Below are 20,068 nucleotides of genomic sequence, written 5' to 3'. Positions count from 1 at the left end.
TTCCATGGGCAACCTACTACATTGCCAGCTGCTTTTCAACTGAAGTGTAGGGGAAAGCAGAGTGTGGGACAGGGAGTGTATGTGTATATGGAGGGCAGGGGAGATAGTGTGTTTTGGGGGACTGAGAGAGTCTTGCTGTTCAGCCAGCAACAGGAAGCAACCAGTCCTGAGGCGGGACAGGGCCGGATCCAGGCACCAGCTAAGGAAGCAGGTATTTGGGGCGGCCAATACAAAGGGGCAGTACTCCATCCACTATTGGAGTGGCCCGTCCTGGTCCTTGGGTGGGATACTCTCTTTCTCTTTGAGCTGCCACCAAAGAGGAAGAGAGAGAGTGAAGGATCCACTGCTAAACTGCCGCCGAAGAATGGAGCAGCGCGACTGAGCTGCCGCCAAAGTGCCGCCAATCGGCTTTTTTTTTCTTTTCGCCGTTTGAGGTGGCAGAAAACCTGAGCAGGGGGAGTGGGAAACCCCAACATCAGCCCCAGCCCTCTCAGCCCTCTCTCTCTCTCTCTCTCACACACACACACACGCCTGCCTCTGTGTTCAACAGCACAAGCATTCCACATTAATGGTTTGCTTTGTGTCCCGGAGCAGATCAGCACAGCATGCAAGGGCTGTCAGAAATGCTGCTTTGAAAGGGGAGGGGAGCATATCCCCAGAGAAGCCGACTTCAAAACAATGAGCAGAGCAGCCATTTGAGGGATTATGGGGCTCTTCCAGTGGCCAACTGATTGCTTTCTGTGCTGTAATATGTTTATACTGCCAATACACTGTAGGAGCCTCTGCGCTTTAAGGCTTATGACTCTCATCAAGGTGGGCTTTTTTTGCAATCCTGCAACTGAGGAGTTCTGCACACTAAGTAGGCTGGCAGTGTGTGCAGGGCTGTCCCTAGCCATTTGGGTGCCCTATGCAGGGCCTAGGAGGCAGGAGCCGTAGGGAGCCACTTTTGGGGGCCCCACAGGCCCAGAGTGGCCCAGGGGATTAGCGGGGGCCAGGGAACAGCCTGCTCCACTTCCCTTGCCCTGGCCCCAGCCAAGTCCCTCAGAGGAGAGGGTTTGGGGGAAGGGATCCCCCACTCACCGGTAGTAGCAGGAAGCGGAGCAGCCCGGCCCCAGTCCGCTCTACTCCGTCAGCTCTCAGTCACAGTGCTCTGCTTCCTACCGCTGGTGAGGTGGAAAGCGGGCAGGCCGGGAGTGGAGCAGAGGGAAAAGGGTAAGAGGCAGGGCAGCGGGAGTTGTCCAGGGCCCCACACGCCCCCAGGGACCTGCCTTGCCCCTTGTAGGGGGTGCCAGCTGAAGGATAGGGCTAGTCACCGGGGCTGGTGCTACCACATATGCAGCATGCGGCTGCCTAGGGCACCATGAAATTTCAGGCAATTTGGTAGCCCAAATTTCATGATGCTGTATGCAGCTGCGTATGCTGTATATGCCTAAGGATGACCCTGAGTGTGTGCACCTCGGGAGTTATACTGCAAAAAGCTGCTGTACTGCACAGTAACTTGCCAATGTAGACAAGGCCTAAGTGCCTAAGGGCTAAATTTGTTGCTATGCTCATAGAGGATGCCACTGTTATAAACAATAGTTTAGAATTGCACTACTGTGCATTGTATCTAATTGTAAATCTTGTGGTCAATGGAACTACTCATCCAGTCAAAGTTATGCATGTCTCAAGATGCTGGCCCTGGGTTGTGACTTGCTCTGATTTGTATAGCATGAAACACACTGATAGAGGTTAATAAATATTAAAGAAATGAATATCTAGAATATCTATTCATTAACTGCTTTAATTCAGAGAGCCAAATCTGAATTGAGTCAGTAAGATATACAGGGACTTTTTGCTCTGCTCTTTATGGTACTTGGGGAATCCCTGGAAATTCTGTGAAAAGCAGCACAAAGGGGAAGGAACCAGAGCCCAGGAGAGAGGTAGGGGTGTGTGTGTGTGTGTGTGTGTGTGTGTGTGTGTGTGTGTGTGTGTGTGTGTGTGTGTGTGTGTGTGTGTGTGTGTGTGTGTGTGTGTGTGTGTGAGAGAGAGAGAGAGAGAGAGAGAGAGAGAGAGAGAGAGAGAGAGAGAGAAGGGAAAATAGTTAAATCAAGTTCAGAAGTGCTTTATAATAAACTGGAATGCCACATGGGACCAGATCAGTGATCCATTTATATCTAGTATCTTGTGTTTAAGAGCAGACAGTATCAGATGCCTTAAGAAAAAGTTTAAGAAACCCAGTAGTAGACCAGTTATGAAAAGAAATATTCCTTACATATATTTATTCTAATGTAATTGGTGTTCCTATTATTTACACAAATGTTCACTGTTTTTAGAATCTTGCTAAAGACATCATCCTCAATATTATCTTACAGTAATGAGTTCCACATATAAATCATGTGTTGCATAAGAAAGCATTTTCTTCTATTAATTTGTTCCATAGTTCATACAGGATACAACTACTAGGAACTATATTTTTAGAGTACACTTATAACTTTTGTACTCTTATTTTATGGTCAGGCACTGGCCTATTTCTGTGACAAAATGGAAAAAAAAATGAAAAAAGAAAGAAGTTAAAAGCAGAAAACAACACAGACGTATATTTGCATCTCTTTGACATTGTGTCAGTAAAAATGATTGTATTCATTTAAACAGCTTGTTTGTTGCATTTTTTATTTCTTTGCATTTTACTTGAAAAAATTAATATGTGTTTCCTTTTATTTTTACTGGGTGTCTAACTGCCCAAGACCATTTTCAACATCAGGAACAATTTCTTGGATGTCAATGTGAGTTTCCTTCTACAAAGGATTAAAGGCCAGATCCTCAACTAGTGTAAATCAGCCTTACCAAAATCAACAGAACCATAGTGATTTATGCCACCTGAGGATCTGGCCCTAAAAATCTAACTATGTACTATCACGGATCCACAAACCAGTGCTATGCCTTAAGCTATGGAATAATTTCAAGGAGGAACCCCTTCAGTGACTGACCCCCAAAGGTCTTCCTCCAGGGTAAGCCTTGCAGCATCACTGCCTCCTTGACTGAACCTCAGGGCTTCATCATTCTTGCTTCAGATGGTGAGCTCTGCTCAGTTATTCCAACTGAGACAGACTCCTGAGAGAGACTTGTATACTCTTCAGTGATTAAGGCACCTCATCAAGTATTCACAGTGACATGCAAACAGTGTTGTCAAAAGAAGTAGGATTTATTAGTCAGGTGGAACACAACATAGGAAGTCCTTAGATTAGCATAGAGAAATGGAGGTTGAAGCTAAGGTTTCCAACTTTCTACTTGTCCAAAATCAAACACTCTAGCCCTTCCCCTGCCCTGCCCCTCTCCTGAAGCCCCGCCCCTTCTCCAGGCCCTGCCTCCACTCATCCATCCCCCCTCCCTCTGTCACTTGCTCTCCCCACCCTCACTCACTCGATCATTTTCACTGGGCTGGAGCAAAGGGTGTGGGAGGGGGTGAGGACTCTGGCTGGGGGTGCAGGCTCAACGGTAGGGCCAGAAATGAGAAATTAAGGGTGTGGAAGGAGGCTCTGGGCTGAGGCAGTGGGTTGGGATGCAAGAGGAGATGAGGGCTCTGGCTGGGAGTGTAGGCTCCGAGGTGGGTCCAGGGATGAGGGGCTTGGGTTGAAGAAGGGGACTTTGGGCTGGGATGGAGGGTTCAGGGTGGGTGAGGGCTCTGGATGGGGGTATGGGCTCTGGGGTGGGGCTGGGAATGAGGGGATTGGAGTGTGGAAGGGTGCTCTGGGCTGGGATTGAGGGGTTAAGAGGATGGATAATGATGGCTGGGGCAGAGGTTGGGGCACAGGTAGGGGGCCAGGGGTGCAGGCTTCGGGCAGCGCTTACCTCAGGCAGCTCCCAGAAGCTGCGACATGTCCCCTCTCCAGCTCCTATGCAGATGCACGGACAGGCGTCTCTGCGCGCTGCCCCATCCACAGGCACCGCCCCCAGCTCCCGCTGGCCACAGTTCCTGGCCAATGGGAGCTGCAGAGCCAGTGCTTGGGACAGGGGCAGTGTGTAAAGCCCCCTAGTTGCTCCTATGTGTAGGAGTCAAAGCAGGTAAATGCTACTGTTCAGGGAGCCGTGCAGAGCCATGGTAGCCAGTGAGCCTGCCTTAGGCCCCTGTGCTGCTGACTGGACTTTTATCGTCCCGGTCAGTGGTGCTGACTGGAGCCACCAGGGTCCCTTTTTGACTGGGCATTCTGGTCGAAAACTAGACACATGGAAACCTTAGTTAAAGCATACACCATTCTGGTTAGCCCACAGTCCAACAAAGCTGCAATAAACCCTATTGTTCAAGCTCTATGCCTCTCTCAGTCTGACCTCCTTGGTCAGTTCCCAGATGAGAGCCCAGACTCCTTCCAGCAGTTACGTCTCATACCCACCACCTCACACCTTCCTAGTCTTTTGTTCTCGAACTGGCATCTTTCCTCATCTTCTGTGCTAAGAGGCGAGGAAATACATCTCCCTTTTGGTCATTGGTTTCTAGGTGTCAATGTCCTGATGACTGGATTTGCCATTGTCTTAGTTTCTCCAGCGATATGGGGTCAGCCTCAGCCAGTCTCTTTCAATTAATCCTTTGGGCTCCAACAGCCAGGTGACATACATACCTATGTCTCTTAGCCTACCCAGAGAGCACATCAACCTTTACTGCCTTTCCCCTTAGGTGGATGCCATGTATAATATAGGGGAAACTGAGACCCACATATGATTCATAAAAATATTGCAGAAAATTCCCACTTTGTCACAATAACATCTAGCTATTATACAGGAAGTGTTGTATGCTAGCTCAATTGCTTCTATCTTTTAAAACTACTACAGATTATCAAGGTTTTAGAGTTTCAATAAACAAGCCAATTTCCAACACATCGGAAATCATAGAACACGATATCTACTTAATAATATTATATTTTAAGGGCGATGTTTCCTGAGACCATCGATGATATACAGTAGGCTCTTGCAACATAAAATTGAAGTCTCCTATAAAAATTCTGAAAGTGAACGTCATTTGCGTTTAGATTATTGTCTTTTTCAACAGATGCACATTTCCAGTCACTCTGCTCCTGTTTATACCCCTCATTACTCTTGACAGATGCTGCTTTTTGTGATGTCTTTCAGAAATGAAAGGTCTCAAACACTGAGTATAACCCTAGCACATCACCATTATTGTTGTTGTACATCACTGACCTATTGAGAGATCAACACTACAGTTCTTGAGCTAGCATAAGAACTACAAGTGCTGGAAAATATAAAAAGACGACAAGGCAGGCAATTTTGGTATTATAGTATTTTTCAATCCCTTCAAAGCTTTTATATATAGTCAGAGAGCTTTTATGTATTTTAAGTAGCCGTCAGGATTTTTTTTAAATTCTAAGGTCACTTTTAATAGCATCATGTCATGCAACTGGTGCATTACAAATCTGACCTAACCCTCTTCTCTATTCCCCAATTCCCCAATTCCCCCACCCCCATAACATACATAATATCCTAGTTATAATTATTTCAAATATGCCCTGGTAAAATGAGATCTCGGTACCAAAGATGGAAATCATTAAGGTACTGAATATTTGGACTGGATATTTTCAGCAGTATCAACACAGGTCAGTGTATTACTGCTTTTTATAATATTTTCCAGTTTTTAAGATTTGTTTCCTTACAAATGATATAGGATTGTTAGCTCTAGAAACTGAAGATCTCTATTTAAGAAGAAAAAAACTACAATTCAGAAGGCATAATGGCAATACAAGCTTGCTGACCTTACCCCAACAATAAGAACCAACCCCGACTTTCCACTCTTATGGGTAAGACCATATTTTAGCCATATTGTAAATTTGTCAATTCTGGATCATCTATTCAGCCCAGGTCAATGTTGACCAAAAGGTCTTATCTGTTGACTGTTTGGTGGCTTATGTGAAATGAGAAGAGGGAACAGAGGAAACGCATACCGAAACTCTCTGTTCCATTGGAGGAGAAAAGCTTTTCCGAGTGACTGTTTCCTCAGTCTGTTTCTGGAGCAATAATAGGGGTATTTCTTGTCCAGGTAAGTAGCAACCAAGTCTATTGTTAGGGTTCCCCAGTGACTGAATATGTAGTCGAGTACTATCAGGTCCATTTCCTGGCTAATGGGAGCTGCAGGAAGCAGCAGCCAGCATGTCCCTGCAGCCTGTACCGCTTCCTGCAGGTCCCATTGGCCGGGAATGGCAAACTGCGGCCACTGGAAGCTGCGGGTGGCTGTGCAAATGTAAACACACTGTCTGGTGGCCCACCAGCAGATTACTCTGGTGAGCCGGATGCGGCCTGCAGGCCGCAGGTTGCCCAATGCTTCCTTAGATAGATGATGACTGTAAGCTGCCCAAGGATCCCAGTATATCTACTGTAGCAGAGAAAACAGCATGGATGGTGGCATCCATGGATGTCCTCACCAGGTGGGTTGAAACGCCAAATGTGGGTGCACTTTGGATGTCCCCAGATGTTGTTTAGGTGAGCTGTGGTATGAGGTAAGGAAAGATTTCCATCCTCCTCACTGTCTGCCTCTTCTCTGGAGAATGGTGGGGCTGACAGGGAAGCTGGTGGTGAGTGTCCCAGTGCAGAGTGTGATCCCAGTGATTGGGATGCAGTTGGAATAGCAGAGCCGATACCGAGTAGCAGAGATTCTGGCATCTCAGTTACCTATAGATCCCTGGAGAAATGAAACTTCTCTGGTACTGCAGTGAGGGTCAGTACTCCTAGGTTTTGCCACTGCAGGCTCACTGGTATCGAGGGAATTGGTGGAGTAGGCTGAGGTCTCTCATGCAACGGGCACCAGAACCAGGCTCACTGGAATCTCTTGGTACTGTTGCCTGCCAGTTTTGTAGAGATGGTACAGTCACTTTCTCTTTTGATCCAGTGTCACATGAGTCTTTTGGTTTTGTTACGGTACTTACTCATGGTTCCTCGGGTGTCTTATGAATGCCATGCTGCGATGCTGCCAATACCATCAGTGAGGAAGTGGCTGATCTTGCCAGGGAGCTCCATTGGCCAAACAAGCCTTGATATCAGGGGCCTGCAGCCCTTTAATTAGGAGCCTTGTGAGGGGAGTCAGTAGATTTTTTCTTAGGCACCCCTTCCTTGGAAGTTGATGGTCTCTGGGTTGACCATAGTTCACAAGGAGAACCAGGATCTGGATCAGAGGCTGGTCTAAGGGAACTCTCCACCATTAAGAATTAAATTTTTTGCTTGTGGCTCTTCTTTGTCCTGACCTTTTTGGCAGAAGCTGCACTTCTCCGGAATGTGAGCCTCTCCAAGGCACCGGATATAGAACAAGTGTCCATCGCTGATTGATACTGCCTCTCTGCAGGAGAGGCAGTGTTTGAACCCAGGGCAGTCAGGCATAATCCTTGACAGGGGGTATTCCCCAGTAAGCAGGGGAGGGAAGATGTCAGCATTGTTAGGGAGAAAAAGAAAGGTGTAAGAAATTAAAAGAAAAAATGAGAAAAAAGAAGAAAATGGGGAATGGAGAAAACGGAAATTCTACTTTGAAACAAAGAATGGAAACTCTATCATCAACTATAAAATTACAAAGCAAACTGATATTTGATTCGGACTGCTAATCACACCATCTCAGGACAAGGGTGGCTGAAAGGAACTGAGGGCAATTTGCCTGTATGATGCTATATTGTCTTGATGTAAGGCATGAATCAGGGACAGAGCATGTGTGGGCCAAATGGGCACTGCTATCTAAAATTTCTGATCAGAGGTGCAAGAATGCAAACTCATCTACAGTAGAGCACCTGAAGGGACACTGCTCGACCAAGTAATCATGATTACCCAAAAAGAAGTAGCCATCAAACTCCAGTGCATTTGAAGGACTATATAACATAAATGGCTTTCTTTCTGCAGACATGTTAATTTATCATCCAACTTTTGACATTTATTTTATGCTTTTTGTGTTTCATTTATAAGTTGGAAGAATTTCAAATAGGTGAATGTAATAACTATTATTTAATTTAAAGTTTGGGGGAGAAACGAGGGAAGTATTGTTTATGGAAAATGCATTCTGTGATTGGTGCTGGTCTTTCAGAGTACCAAGTATAGCAGCTGGGTCAACTGAGTCCACTCCAGGATTTGGTTTTAACTAGGAAGTTCAGTTAGCTACAAACACAAAAGCTGCATGCTCTATTCTCTGAGCTGCAGGATTAAATCAGCAAAGAATCCTGTGGCACCTTATAGACTAACAGACGTTCTGGAGCATGAGCTTTCGTGGGTGAATACCCACTTCCTCAGATGCATGTAATGGAAATTTCCAGGGGCAGGTATATATATGCTAGCAAGCAAGCTAGAGATAACGAGGTCAGTTCAATCAGGGAGGATGAGGCCCTGTTCTAGCAGTTGAGGTGTGAAAACCAAGAGAGGAGAAACTGGTTCTGTAATTGGCAAGCCATTCACAGTCTTTGTTCAATCCTGAGCTGATGGTGTCAAATTTGCAGATGAACTGAAGCTCAGCAGTTTCTCAGTGATCTGTGTGATCATACTTTAAAACCATATAGTGTCTGTGTGATTCATCCAGTAGCTCCTAATCAGCTAGGACACAACATGCAGGAGACCAATCTTTCATAGGAAATGGACCAAGTCTGTGGAGGCCATTGCCCACAGAAAGAAGTGTGACACAACTCTCAGCAGTCAAACCAGAATGAAAAACTCATCTCTTTGACTTAGCTTTCCCTTGATTAATTCTTATCACACCCAAACACTATCACAAAAATAAAAAAAACAAAATATTTGTCCAATAATCTAATCAAATTACTTCTCCTACTCCCGGAAAGAAAGAAATACATTGTTAGTAGTTTTTAATTATTGGGAAGTGCTTAGATGGACACACGTGCCACATATGTTTGTAGACAGACAGACAGACAATTATTTGCAGCTTGTACCTGTCCCTTCTCTTATATATTGGTGTTGATATTGCTAACCTTCAACATTCAGGCCAAGATGAGAGGAGGCACGCAACAGCATCTAACTTACTTAAGGAGAAGTGTGACAGAGTGCATGAAGTGAGTACCTAATGAGAATCTGGAGATGGATGGGCACAAACCCACTCACAAAGGCCCCTCCCCGCAGCCTAAGGGGAGGAGCCAAATAATGAACAACAGGGACAGGACTGAGGTCAAAGGGTCGAAAGCATAGAGCCAGAGGGGAACGCTGAGCAGAGAACTTGACACAACGTCCACTCCTCCTCGAAAGCATTCAGGTAGCCAGCAGACATGGCCCAGAGGAACTTTGCCTGGATACCTGATCAAAGGAAGAAGTGGAAAAGGGTCCCAGAGCACCTCCCCATCCAGTATCCTACTCCTGATAGGGAGATGGCCACCTTGGTCAGTGCGAGGAGGAGGTTGACAAGGAGGTCTTGTGACTTCATGGGGCCACAGATGGGGTATGCCTAAATCAGGAAGTGTGGGGGAAAGTGCAGCCAGAACCTAAGAAGACAGTTCTGAAGGAGCCAGAAAACAGGCTGCAGCCTGCTGTACTCAAGATGGATGTGCACCACGGTCTCCCTCATGCCACAGAAGGGGCAGGTGTCAGGGATGGGGGTGAACCATGCCAAGTACACCCCTGTGCTCATGGCTCCATGAAGGAGCCACCAGGTAATATCTCTGGGGGTGCAGTGCGGGACCAAGGTGGACTTCAGGCTGGCCCATTGGGGCTCCTAACCCTTCACACATGGTAGGAGGTCCCTCTACTTCATAGGAGGGCAGGACACAAGGGTGAGGAAATAAAAGGTGTGGCGTACAAGTGTGTACAGATAGAGGGCTGGGGGAGCTCACAGGGCAAGGGCCTGATGACAAAATCCAGAGGGCCAGGGGTGTGGGATGGGCAGGAGCAGCGTACTGCAGTACCCACGTAAGGAAGGCCTAAGAGGCAGGTGATAAGGCTGCCCTCATCTCCAGGACTATGTGCTGAGGGGTGCGAGGGGTGGAGAACTTTATGCGCCAGATGAGCACCAAGGAATCCACCCAGGCCCTCTGGTCATAATCTAGGAGGTCTCTGATCCTGGTGGTACCTGCCAGGACCGACTGCTGGCATATTGAGCGGTACTCTGCCACCTGCACACTGAGCTCAGGGTTATGTAAGAAGCTACACGAGGAGATCTTCCCACTTGGCAGCTGCCTCAGACCTGTTTGCTGAGCCCAATTTCCAGGTCTAGAAGAGGCCCTGGTAGAAGACCAGCAGGTCCTGCAGAAAACCCCTCGGATGGAGGTAAAAGAGCTGCCAGTTTTATTGGAGCCCTTGGAGGCAGTGGAGGAAGGTGTGTGCCGATGCATACCCCATTGGACTACCTGCACCGTAAAGGAGTCTCTGCAGAGCCTGGATGCAGAGGACATGGACCTGACTGCGGAGGCAGAGCAGGCCCTATCCCCACTCCTCCAGGGGAAGGCTCAGACTTCCTGCAGAGACCCAGTGCTGTCCTGGCCAAAAGAACTTCAGAGTTAGCCTCAGAAAGTGGGCCAGGGAATCCAGGGCTGGGCTCAGGGGGTTGAGCTGGTCATAGAGCATGGACAGGGCTAACTGATTAAGCACCAGCCTCCGCTCCCACAGGGAAAGGCACCAGAGCAGTCCCATCCATGCTCAAGCATCCTGTCCTCCACATTGTGCCAGTTCTCTGGCACAGAGGGATGGAGGGTAAAAAGGGACACAGCCAGATAGAGAAGTGGACCCGCGTGTCACTGGATGGCCTGAAGCGCAGGTGGTAGGGAGTTCACCTGCCACCCATCCCCGACTATTCCCCATGTTTGCACTTACTACTTTCCTTACTCCTGCCACTATGCCCTTAGGGCTTTTAACCTGTTTTTGATTTTTTTATTTGTTGCCTGCCTGCTTGTCTGGGCCCAATCCTGTTTTTTTCTCATTGAACCATCCCTTTCCATGGGCACAGGCTTTGTTCCACTACCAATTTAGCAAGGAGGGCAGGCTCCCTAACTAGCTCCTACCCCTCCTGGTCATTTTCCTTTTTGTAATTATCCCATGTGGTGCTCTTCTTCTTTATAGTTGGGGGTGCCATACATACGACCTGCTCCCCCATCACCCACTGTAACGGTTGCCACCTGTCTAGTGGCAAAGCCCAATTTCTGTCTCAGACTTTTAAATAGTGATGTGCAACTATTATGATTTGCAGGTGCTTTGCCCTGCTTTAAGGTTATATTTATTACTTATTATTATTTTATTGTTTTGGAGCACATAATTTTTTTTAAAGAGGTTTTAGCCTGATTTGCCAGGAATATATATACACCTCTACCTCGATATAACACGACCTGATATAACACAAATTCGGATATAATGCAGTAAAGCAGTGCTATGGGGAGGCGGGGCAGGGCTGTGCACTCCAGTGGATCAAAATAGGTTCGATATAACGTGGTTTCACCTATAATGTGGTAAGATTTTTTGGCTCCCGAGGACAGCGTTATATCAGTGTTTTTTTTGTGTGTGTGTGTTAATGGCTGGTCAGGGTTGAGATACAAGCTTCCAGCTTTTTGGCATTGGAGAGTCTGTTCATGTGCACTGGCTTGGGGCGGCAGTTTTGCTCCTTATCTTCAAGTCTAGCTAAATTGTCAAGTTAACCCATCCCTTTTTCCCTTCCTCCCTCTTCAGCCTTTTGCAACCTGCAATTTTTTTTTTACGTTACACTTACATCTTCAACCCTTCCCAAAATCCTTTTCAGTGCATTTAAAAGCATTAGCAATATACAATGCTGGTGCTTACTCCCCCACCCCCACAAAAAACCCCATAAGGGGCAATTTTACTGTAACTGTAACAATATCTCTACACCCAGTTGACCCAGACAGAGGAGATCAACAAGTAAACAGCTTGGTAGGCCTCCACTTGCACTAGGTCACCCGTGTATGGGACCACAAAGAGCACAAAATTGGCATATACTGACAGGACCACCCGCAACTCTGGCTCATGGAGCACCAACCCCATTAACTTTCTGCAGAGAAGATGGAGGAAGGACTCAATGGCCATAGTACAGCTAGCCTGACAGCAGACAGCCTTGACGCACCGGTCGACTGAAGATCACAGTTTCAGTCAGAGTCCAGTTGAGCTAGACCAAACACTCCATGGAAGCATGCAATAATTGGAGAAATCCCATGAACTGGAGCCTGAAGCCGAAAGCCCACAGAGATCCCAGGAGATAACCATTATCCACCCTGTTGAATGCCTGCTCCTTATCCAGGGATAGGCAGGCAAATGACAGATCATCTCTACACCCAAGTTTGAGAAGATCCCAGACCAAATAAAGATTATCAAAGATGATACAGCTTGGGACACTGTAGGTCCAGTCAGGATGGACCACATTTGCCAACACAGACCCCTGCTGCACTGAGATGGCCTTCATTACGACTTTGTAGTCAGTGATAAGAAACAAGATAGGGCACCAATTCCGAAGGTCATGGAGATCCCGTCTTGGATAGCAGATCAAGCACAGGCCACTATCATGACAGGAGGAGAACCCTGATCCTGAAGAACTCGGCCAAGATGATGGTGAGGTCCTGGCCAAAGACATCCAAGAATGTACAGTAGAACTCCATGGTCAGCTCGTCGATGCCGAGAGATTTATTGATGAGCAACAGATGAAGGGTTTCCAAGAGCTGAGCCAGAGTGAGTGGTAGCTCTAGCTGGACCCAGTCACCTGTGCTGACCATAAAGAGGCCATCCCAGAGTACTCCACAGGCATTGGTTGGATCCAGGGAGAAGAGGCTAGTGTAGAAGGCCCTGGCCCTCCCCTGCATCTCCACCAGATCTGTAAGAGGGATGCTGTCACCCACTGGGGGAAGGTAATGTGCTTGTTAGCCCCACTCCTTTTCTCCAGGGTGCTGAAGAAGTCAAAGCTGCGATCCATCGAAGGCTTGGAGCTCCTCTGGCTTCTCCCAGCACACTCTGCAGATGCCTCTCCAGCTTCAAGACATGCCATTCAAACTGCTCAATTACTGCATCTCTCTGCCAGCTGGCTCTCCGGGAGTAATCACGGCAAAAAAGCCGGTCGTGGACCTTCCTACATTCCATCACTGCTGCTTCAAGGGAAACATGTGCCTATGCCCTTTCCAGGCCAGCCAAACTTTCGGAAGGACACCACAAAACCCACATCTTCCAGTAAGATATTATCAAAATGCCAGTAGGCTGATCCTGGTCTCCCCAAGGTGAGAGAGGCCATCATGGCCACCAAATGGTGGTCCGAGAATGGGGCAAGTGGAGATGGAGGTGAGATAAAAAAATACAGTCCAACCAGGAGTGGCACAACCAAGCATCCTCTACCCCATCAAGCTCATTGACTACAACCTCCATCTGCCCTTCTACCTTTTCCCTCAGCTATGGCTCCTTTCTGCTCCTCTTCCTCCATGCTGAGCGGGTTCCAATGATTCAAAGGGAGCATAGAGAGCACAAGAGATACAGTCTTTTTCTACTCTAATTTCTGGTGCCATTGGATGCTTTAGAAACTGGGAAGAGTAACTGCCGAAACGTCTTCCTCTGTCCTGGGCTGAAACACAGTCAATGAGCAACACAGGGAAAGAGCTAACTGAGTATGGTTGGGACAGTAATGTGGACTGGAGAATGCTCAGTGGAGATGGAATGTTCAGAGAATTTTGCTGTTAGCCCTATCAAACCTTTAATGAACATATGGAAACAATATTTTTCAGAGACTTGTAATTTAATCAAGTTTGAGGTTGATTTTCAGAGCAACAGAAAAGAAAAGAAAAGAAAAGAAAAGAAAAGAAAAGAAAAGAAAAGATGGAATGGAAAATTTCTGTCTGAGTGGTTAAAGTTTGGCAAAAATTATAATCAACTGAAAACTGTGTTATAATGGAACGTCTTAGGCAATCTTAACTATAGATAAGTGTTGCTGCAAGCTCCACCTAAAATAGTAATTATATTAATAATGTAGTAGGGAGAAGTCTCCTTTTCCTTCTCAGTTTTAGCTACTATCTTTAAAGCAATTTGATCCCCACAGTCAGTTAAGACACTGTAAAATAAATACAATACAAGATTCACTGGAGATAGGTGGCAATTCTCCTTTGAAGAATGCACATAACTTAAGTATGTAAATGGCTTTTAAAAGGACAATGAGGGTTTTGGTAGATTTTGCTGGAAGCTATGGCCGGGTGAAAATGTCCCATTTTACTCCTCAGAAGATATTATTTTTACAAATCGAAAATTAACATTTTTTTATCTAATGGTTCAGTAGTAGTGTACATCTCAGCAATAAAACAGAGATACTAAAATTAATTGAACATACTATTGATAATTACTGTGTGAATCACTTTGTAGTCATATGGGAATGAAAATACTCCTATTTTCATTATAAACTTACATCATGACAAAAATTAAGACATAAATGAAAAATCTATTTAAAAAACAGCAAAAACTAAAGAAAAATCTGAAATCTTATTAAAATTGAAAACCCCAAAATAGGTCAATGAAAGAATAGCTAGAGAAATATTAACTCATTCTTGACATTAATATAAAAGTTCTATGTTTCAAGAAAATATCAGCCAACCTATCATCAAAGGGGGCAGGGAGGATGAGAAAACTGAAGAATTTCAGTAATTAAGAGTGGATTTTCAAAGCACTTCAGAGAAGTAGGAGCACAAGTCTCACTGAAAGTTAAGGGAAAAGTAAATCTTTCTTTTAAAGGCTGTGTCTACACTACAGCCTATGTTGGTAAAACTCATGTCACTCGGGGTGTGAATATTCCCTCTGAGTGACATAGTTACACTGACATAAACATTTGTGTGTACAGTGCTGTCAGCGGAAGAGCTTCTCCCGCTGACATAGCTTCTGCTTCTCACATAAGTGTTTTTTTACACTGATGGGAGAGCTCTCTCCTGTTGGCATAGAGCGTTTTCACCAGACAAACTGCAGCGGAGCAGCTGTACCACTATGTATAGATATACCCTGAAAGATATGTCATACTGCAAACAGAGTTTGTGAGCTTGATTAGAAATTGCTGGGTGCAGTTCTATGCAGGAAAATAGACTGAATGACCATAAGGTTCTCTTCTGGCCTTAAAATCTATTAAATAAAATCATGAGCCAGGCACTTTTGAAAATCCCACTCATAATTATTAACAAAATTCAACAAAAAACAATTCAGTGAAAAATAAATGCTACTTACAGACGCAAACGGGAGTTTGTCCAGACCACTTATGATCTTGCAGGCAAATCCTGACAGATGTACCGACAAGCCGAAAGCCAGGGTTACACTGATAGACCACAGTGTCACGGTAACTGAAGCCATCCCCACTAATGTGGCCATTTACAATTGGATCTGGAGAACCACAATGCCCAGCTAGAATAAAGGAACAAACCAATCAATAAAACATACGTATATATTAAAATCCTGTTAATATTGAAAAGATGCTAATGGAAAAACTACTGCTTCGTTCACCTTCATGACAAGCATGGTATTAGAACCAAATCATGCAAAGCGCTGTGATATGCACACTTTCTTTGATTTCCAGTGAAGGCAACAGGAATTGCAGTGCTCAGTACTTTGGAAGATCAAGTGTTTAAGTTAAAATATTTTATTTATGTTTTGTATAACTTACTTACACCCTCAGTTTTAAAGGAACTTTGTCAAAAGTCAGATGGAGTTTCTTTTATGGCAAGCCAAGAACATACACTTATAAACAGAGAAGTCAATTTTTGAAACTAAGTTATTCACAGTTAAGCACTTAAATTCTAAACTTACAAACCTAAATTTCTGATTGATAGAGATGATGAGCACTGACAGCTCCCACTCATTCTTGGGCCCACTCAATCAATGGGCAATGTCATTGTTTGGCAACATGCTGTGGTTGAGACTTTTAAAAAAAGGGCCACTATTTTAGTAAGTGCAAGAGGTAAAGACCAACCTTTTCAAGTGTGGACATTGACTTTAGGGTCTTCAGCATTTGAGTGCCTTATCTGAGACAGCTTGGGCCTGATTTTAAAAGGCACTGAGCAACTGGAGCTCCTATTAGTTTCGGTTGGACCTATGGATAATAAATACCTCTGTGGCCTAATTTTTCCAGTTATCTCAAGATAGGCACCCAAAGCTACTGGCCATTTTCAAGAATTTGAATGTTTATGTGATGTTATATTCAATATTGAGGTGCAATATAAAATGATGGGAGGCTTAGTCATATTTCAACTTATTTTCTCTGGGCCTGATTGTCATTTACACAAGGCCCCTTTATATTTTTCTGGCATTAAATTACATTTACACTCTCTTTTAGGCCCCTTATTCTGCCTCAGCAGCACAAACAGGCCATAGTGCAAATGAGAATTGGGCCTTCTATTTTCTTTGTTTGTGTCACTGTCTTAAACATAGTTTTCTGGTGTACTTTATGACAGGATTGTAACCTGCTCCTATTTGTTCACACAGGAAAATAAGAGGCCTGATTAATGCCAATGGGCATGCTAAGTATTGACACAAGAATATATGGACCATCTGAGAAGGTACTAGTGGGGCAGAATTTCAGCTTGGTTGCACTCAGAAACTGAGACTGAATATGTACAAAGTGAGGCTGGTAGAGATGTGACAGACTGTAATGAATTCCTTTAGAACACAATTGACAAAAGCTGCCCTATTTGGCAGATTCCACAGAAGCAATGGACACACGGCAGGAGCAGACTGAAAGAGGGCCCTCCTGGTTGTTTAACAGGAAAGAGGTGGAGGGGGGAAGAAGAGTAGAAAACTCCAATGAGATCTGGGTGACAGTTGAGCTGATCTGGGTTGGTGCTCTGAGAAGTCCTGACAAAAAGACACTGTAAATATCTAAATAGTTAAGCTTATATACATTTTAATTTATTAGATTAGTTCCTGTCTTTATGTCTTGGATAAGTCATTTAGAGTGTTATCACTTTAAACCAGAGCTGGGAGTTGGGGGTGCTGTTATACTGGAAAGTGTTAGTGGCTGCCACCAAAAGTGTCTTTGATCTATGGACAATCACAGACCTGGCTAAAGACAATAGGTGTGTTATGCACCCTTCTTTCAATTTAAATGGAAGGTGCAATTAAGTCTTTTTATGTAGCAAGATAGCTGGAAACAGTGGATACTACTGCTCAAGGCAAGAGGCTACATGGCAAGACATGGTCAGAAGAATAATCCTGTGGGATAAAGCCTTCTCTGACTGCAAATGCAGTGGTTAGTGTTGTTTGACAAGCTGTGTTTGTGTATTAAAGCGGGGGGGGGGAAACAAGCAGAAAGTGAGAAAGCCTAAGAGGGAACAGAGATCAAGAGAAGCAAGAGACAGAGCTCCTCACACATGGATCTTGCTAGAAAATCAGAGTGATTTCTGGTCAAGGAAATGGGCAGCTATTGTTTCTTTCTACAGCATTCAGAGAAACAGGAAAAGTGGTTACTAACCTTCCAGAACTATTTTTTCTTGGAGATGTGTTGCGCATGTCCATTCCACTCTAGGTGTCTGCGTGCCCGGAGTACAGTCACTGGAAATATTTCCCTCAGTAGTACCCATCAGAGTGACTCAAGTGCTCTCTGCTGCTGTGCGCTAGTAGTGCCAGTATAAAGTGCCTAGCCGATCCTACACCTCCCTCCTCCCAGTTCCTTCTTTCCAGAAAACTCAACTGTAGAGGGGTAGGAAGGTGGGTCATGGAATGGACACGTTCAACACATCTCAAAGAACAACACTTATGGAAGGTTAGTAACTGTTCTTTTTCATCGAATAATTGCACATGTGCATTCCGCTCTAAGTGACTCCCAAGCAAAAGAGTAGGTGGAGGGATCGGAGTTCATGGACATACAGAGTGCAGTACAGGTTGACCAAATTTAGCATAATTTCTGGAATGCTGAGTGATGACATAATGGGAGGAGAACATATTCACCAATGCCCAGATAGCTACTTTACAAATGTCCTGAATACAAATCTGCACTAACAGTGCTGCTGAGAATGCTTGTGACTTTGTGGAATGAACAGGTAGGTTTGCTAGTAGCGAAACATCTGCCTGAACATTAACAAGTGTGCATACATGAAGTAATCCAGGACAAAATTGTCTGTGAAGAGATGATAGACCTTTCATCCCATCCTCTACAGCTATGAACAGTTGGGTGGAGCATCAGAATGGTCTTTCAAAGTGGAAAATTAGAGCCCGTCTAACATCCAATGAGTGAAGACATTGCTCATTCCTATTTGTGTGAGGCTTCAGGTAGAAGAGGTAGGTAGATTGCTTGATTGCTATGAAATTGTGAAACCAGTTTCTGGAGGAAACTGGGGTGAGGCCATAAACACATATTGTCTTTAAAGAAGACTGTGTACAGAGGCTCCGATATGAGGGCACAGAGTTCTGAGGTCTTTTCGGCCAAAGTGATGGCAACTAAGAAAACCACTTTATAGGAGAGATATAATAGGGAGCACATTGCTTAAGTTTCAAACGGTGGACCCATAGGCTTTCATAAGACCAAATTCAGGTCCCAGGGAAGAAAGGGCTCTCTTACTTGAGGGTATAACCTTTCTAGGCCTTTGAGGAATCTGACAGACACGTCATTTGAAAAAAAACAGACGAGTTCTCCACTCAAGGGTGGAAAGCTGATATTGGTACCAGGTCAGCCTTGATAGAGGAGATTGCTAAACCTTGCTGTTTCAGGTGCAATAAGTATTCAAATATGACTGCACGGGCAAGACTCCACACTGGGATGCCCACGCAGAGAACCACTTCCACTTGAAGAGGTAAGTAGTCCTGGTGGACGGCCTTCTACTACCTAAAAGGACCTGATGAACTTACTCTGAGAAAGTCTGCTCTCTGGGATTTGGCCACGGAGCTTTAAGGCTCTTCGATGAAGTGAGCTCAAGTTTGGGTGGAGCAGCCAACCATGGTCCTGGGAAATTAGATCTCAGTGCAAGGGAAGTAGGACTGAAGTTGCCACTGAGAGATCTAGTAGAGTGGAGAACCAGAGTTGGCCAGCCCATGCTAGGGCTATCAGAATAATCTGGGCATTGTCCCACTTGATCTTTAGCAGCACTCTGCACAAGCAGGAAAGGTGGGAAAGCATAATAAAGGTGGCCCATCCACTGTAATAGGAAGATGACCATGATGGAATCCAGACTGTGGCGTTGTAGAGAGCAGAATTGGTTACACTTTCTGTTGAAACTGCTTGCAAATAGGTCTATTTGGAAAATGTCTCTGGCCACATCTGGTCAGAAAGACCACTCATGGCATACAGAGAAAGACCTGATGAAGTAATCTGCCAGCTCATTCTTCCAGAAGGTAAGAGGCCTCAAGGTTGATTGAGTGGGCAACACAAAACTCCCAGAGATAAGAACCCTAGGAGGTATTGTAAGTACAGCGTTCAGAGGGAGACAGTTTAGAGAGTACACTAAGACCAGTCACACCTGGAGAGGTCTGAGGTGCACTCTTGCATGTTGTACCATGTATGTGTATGAGGCCATGTGACCTTGGACCCTCATACAGTTTCAGGATGTTGTGATAGGATGAGATCTGAGGTGTGTTATCAGGGATCTGACTGACTGGAAATGTACGTCTGAGAGGTAGGCCCTGGCCTGAGTACAGTTGATCACCACCCCTGTCAAAAACAGATGGTTAAGCGTGAATGTCTCTTTTACCTGTAAAGGGTTAAAAAGTTCACTTAGCCTAGCTAACTCCTGACCAGAGGAACCAATGGGGGAACAAGATGTTTCAAAAGGAAGGAGGGAAGATTTTCCTTTGTTTAGAGTTTCAGTTTCAGCCGGAGTGAAAAAGATCAAGGAATCAGCCTCTTATCAGAGTAGTAAGTTTTAGAATGGAATAAATAGGTTTATGTTTATTTCTTTGTAACCTGTCTTATGCAATTAGAGGTAGAATCAAATTGGGTATTTGAGTATTTTTTTGTGTAACTAAATTTGTGCCCAGGGGAACATCCTCTGTGTTTTAAATCTGTTGTCTGTGAGAGTAGCTGGTATGCTAATCTCTCCCAGAGGGTTTTCGTTTACCTTTCTTTTCTTTAATTAAAAGTCTTTTTCTTAATACCTGATTGATTTTTTCCTTGTTTTTAGATCCCCAAGGGAGTTGGATCTGGATCCACCAGGAGTTGGTGGGAGAAAGGAGGGAGGATGGTTAA

General features: G+C 45.0%; 1 protein-coding gene across 3 annotated transcripts in view; it reads right to left on the bottom strand.

Annotated features, from left to right (window-relative positions):
* The window catches only part of CSMD1 (CUB and Sushi multiple domains 1), a 1,994,958-nt gene that overhangs the window by 95,660 nt on the left and 1,879,230 nt on the right, over positions 1 to 20,068 (bottom strand). For all 3 annotated transcript variants that reach the window (XM_050950505.1, XM_050950506.1, XM_050950507.1), the window contains exon 53: positions 15,127 to 15,300. In XM_050950505.1, coding sequence (XP_050806462.1) covers positions 15,127 to 15,300 — 174 coding nt within the window. The remainder of the gene's footprint in view (positions 1 to 15,126; positions 15,301 to 20,068) is intronic.

Source organism: Gopherus flavomarginatus, chromosome 4 (assembly GCF_025201925.1).
Source record: "Gopherus flavomarginatus isolate rGopFla2 chromosome 4, rGopFla2.mat.asm, whole genome shotgun sequence".
NCBI lineage: Eukaryota > Metazoa > Chordata > Testudines > Testudinidae > Gopherus > Gopherus flavomarginatus.
The sequence above is the reverse complement of the archived record's forward strand: the minus strand, read 5'-3'. Positions and strand labels throughout refer to the sequence as shown.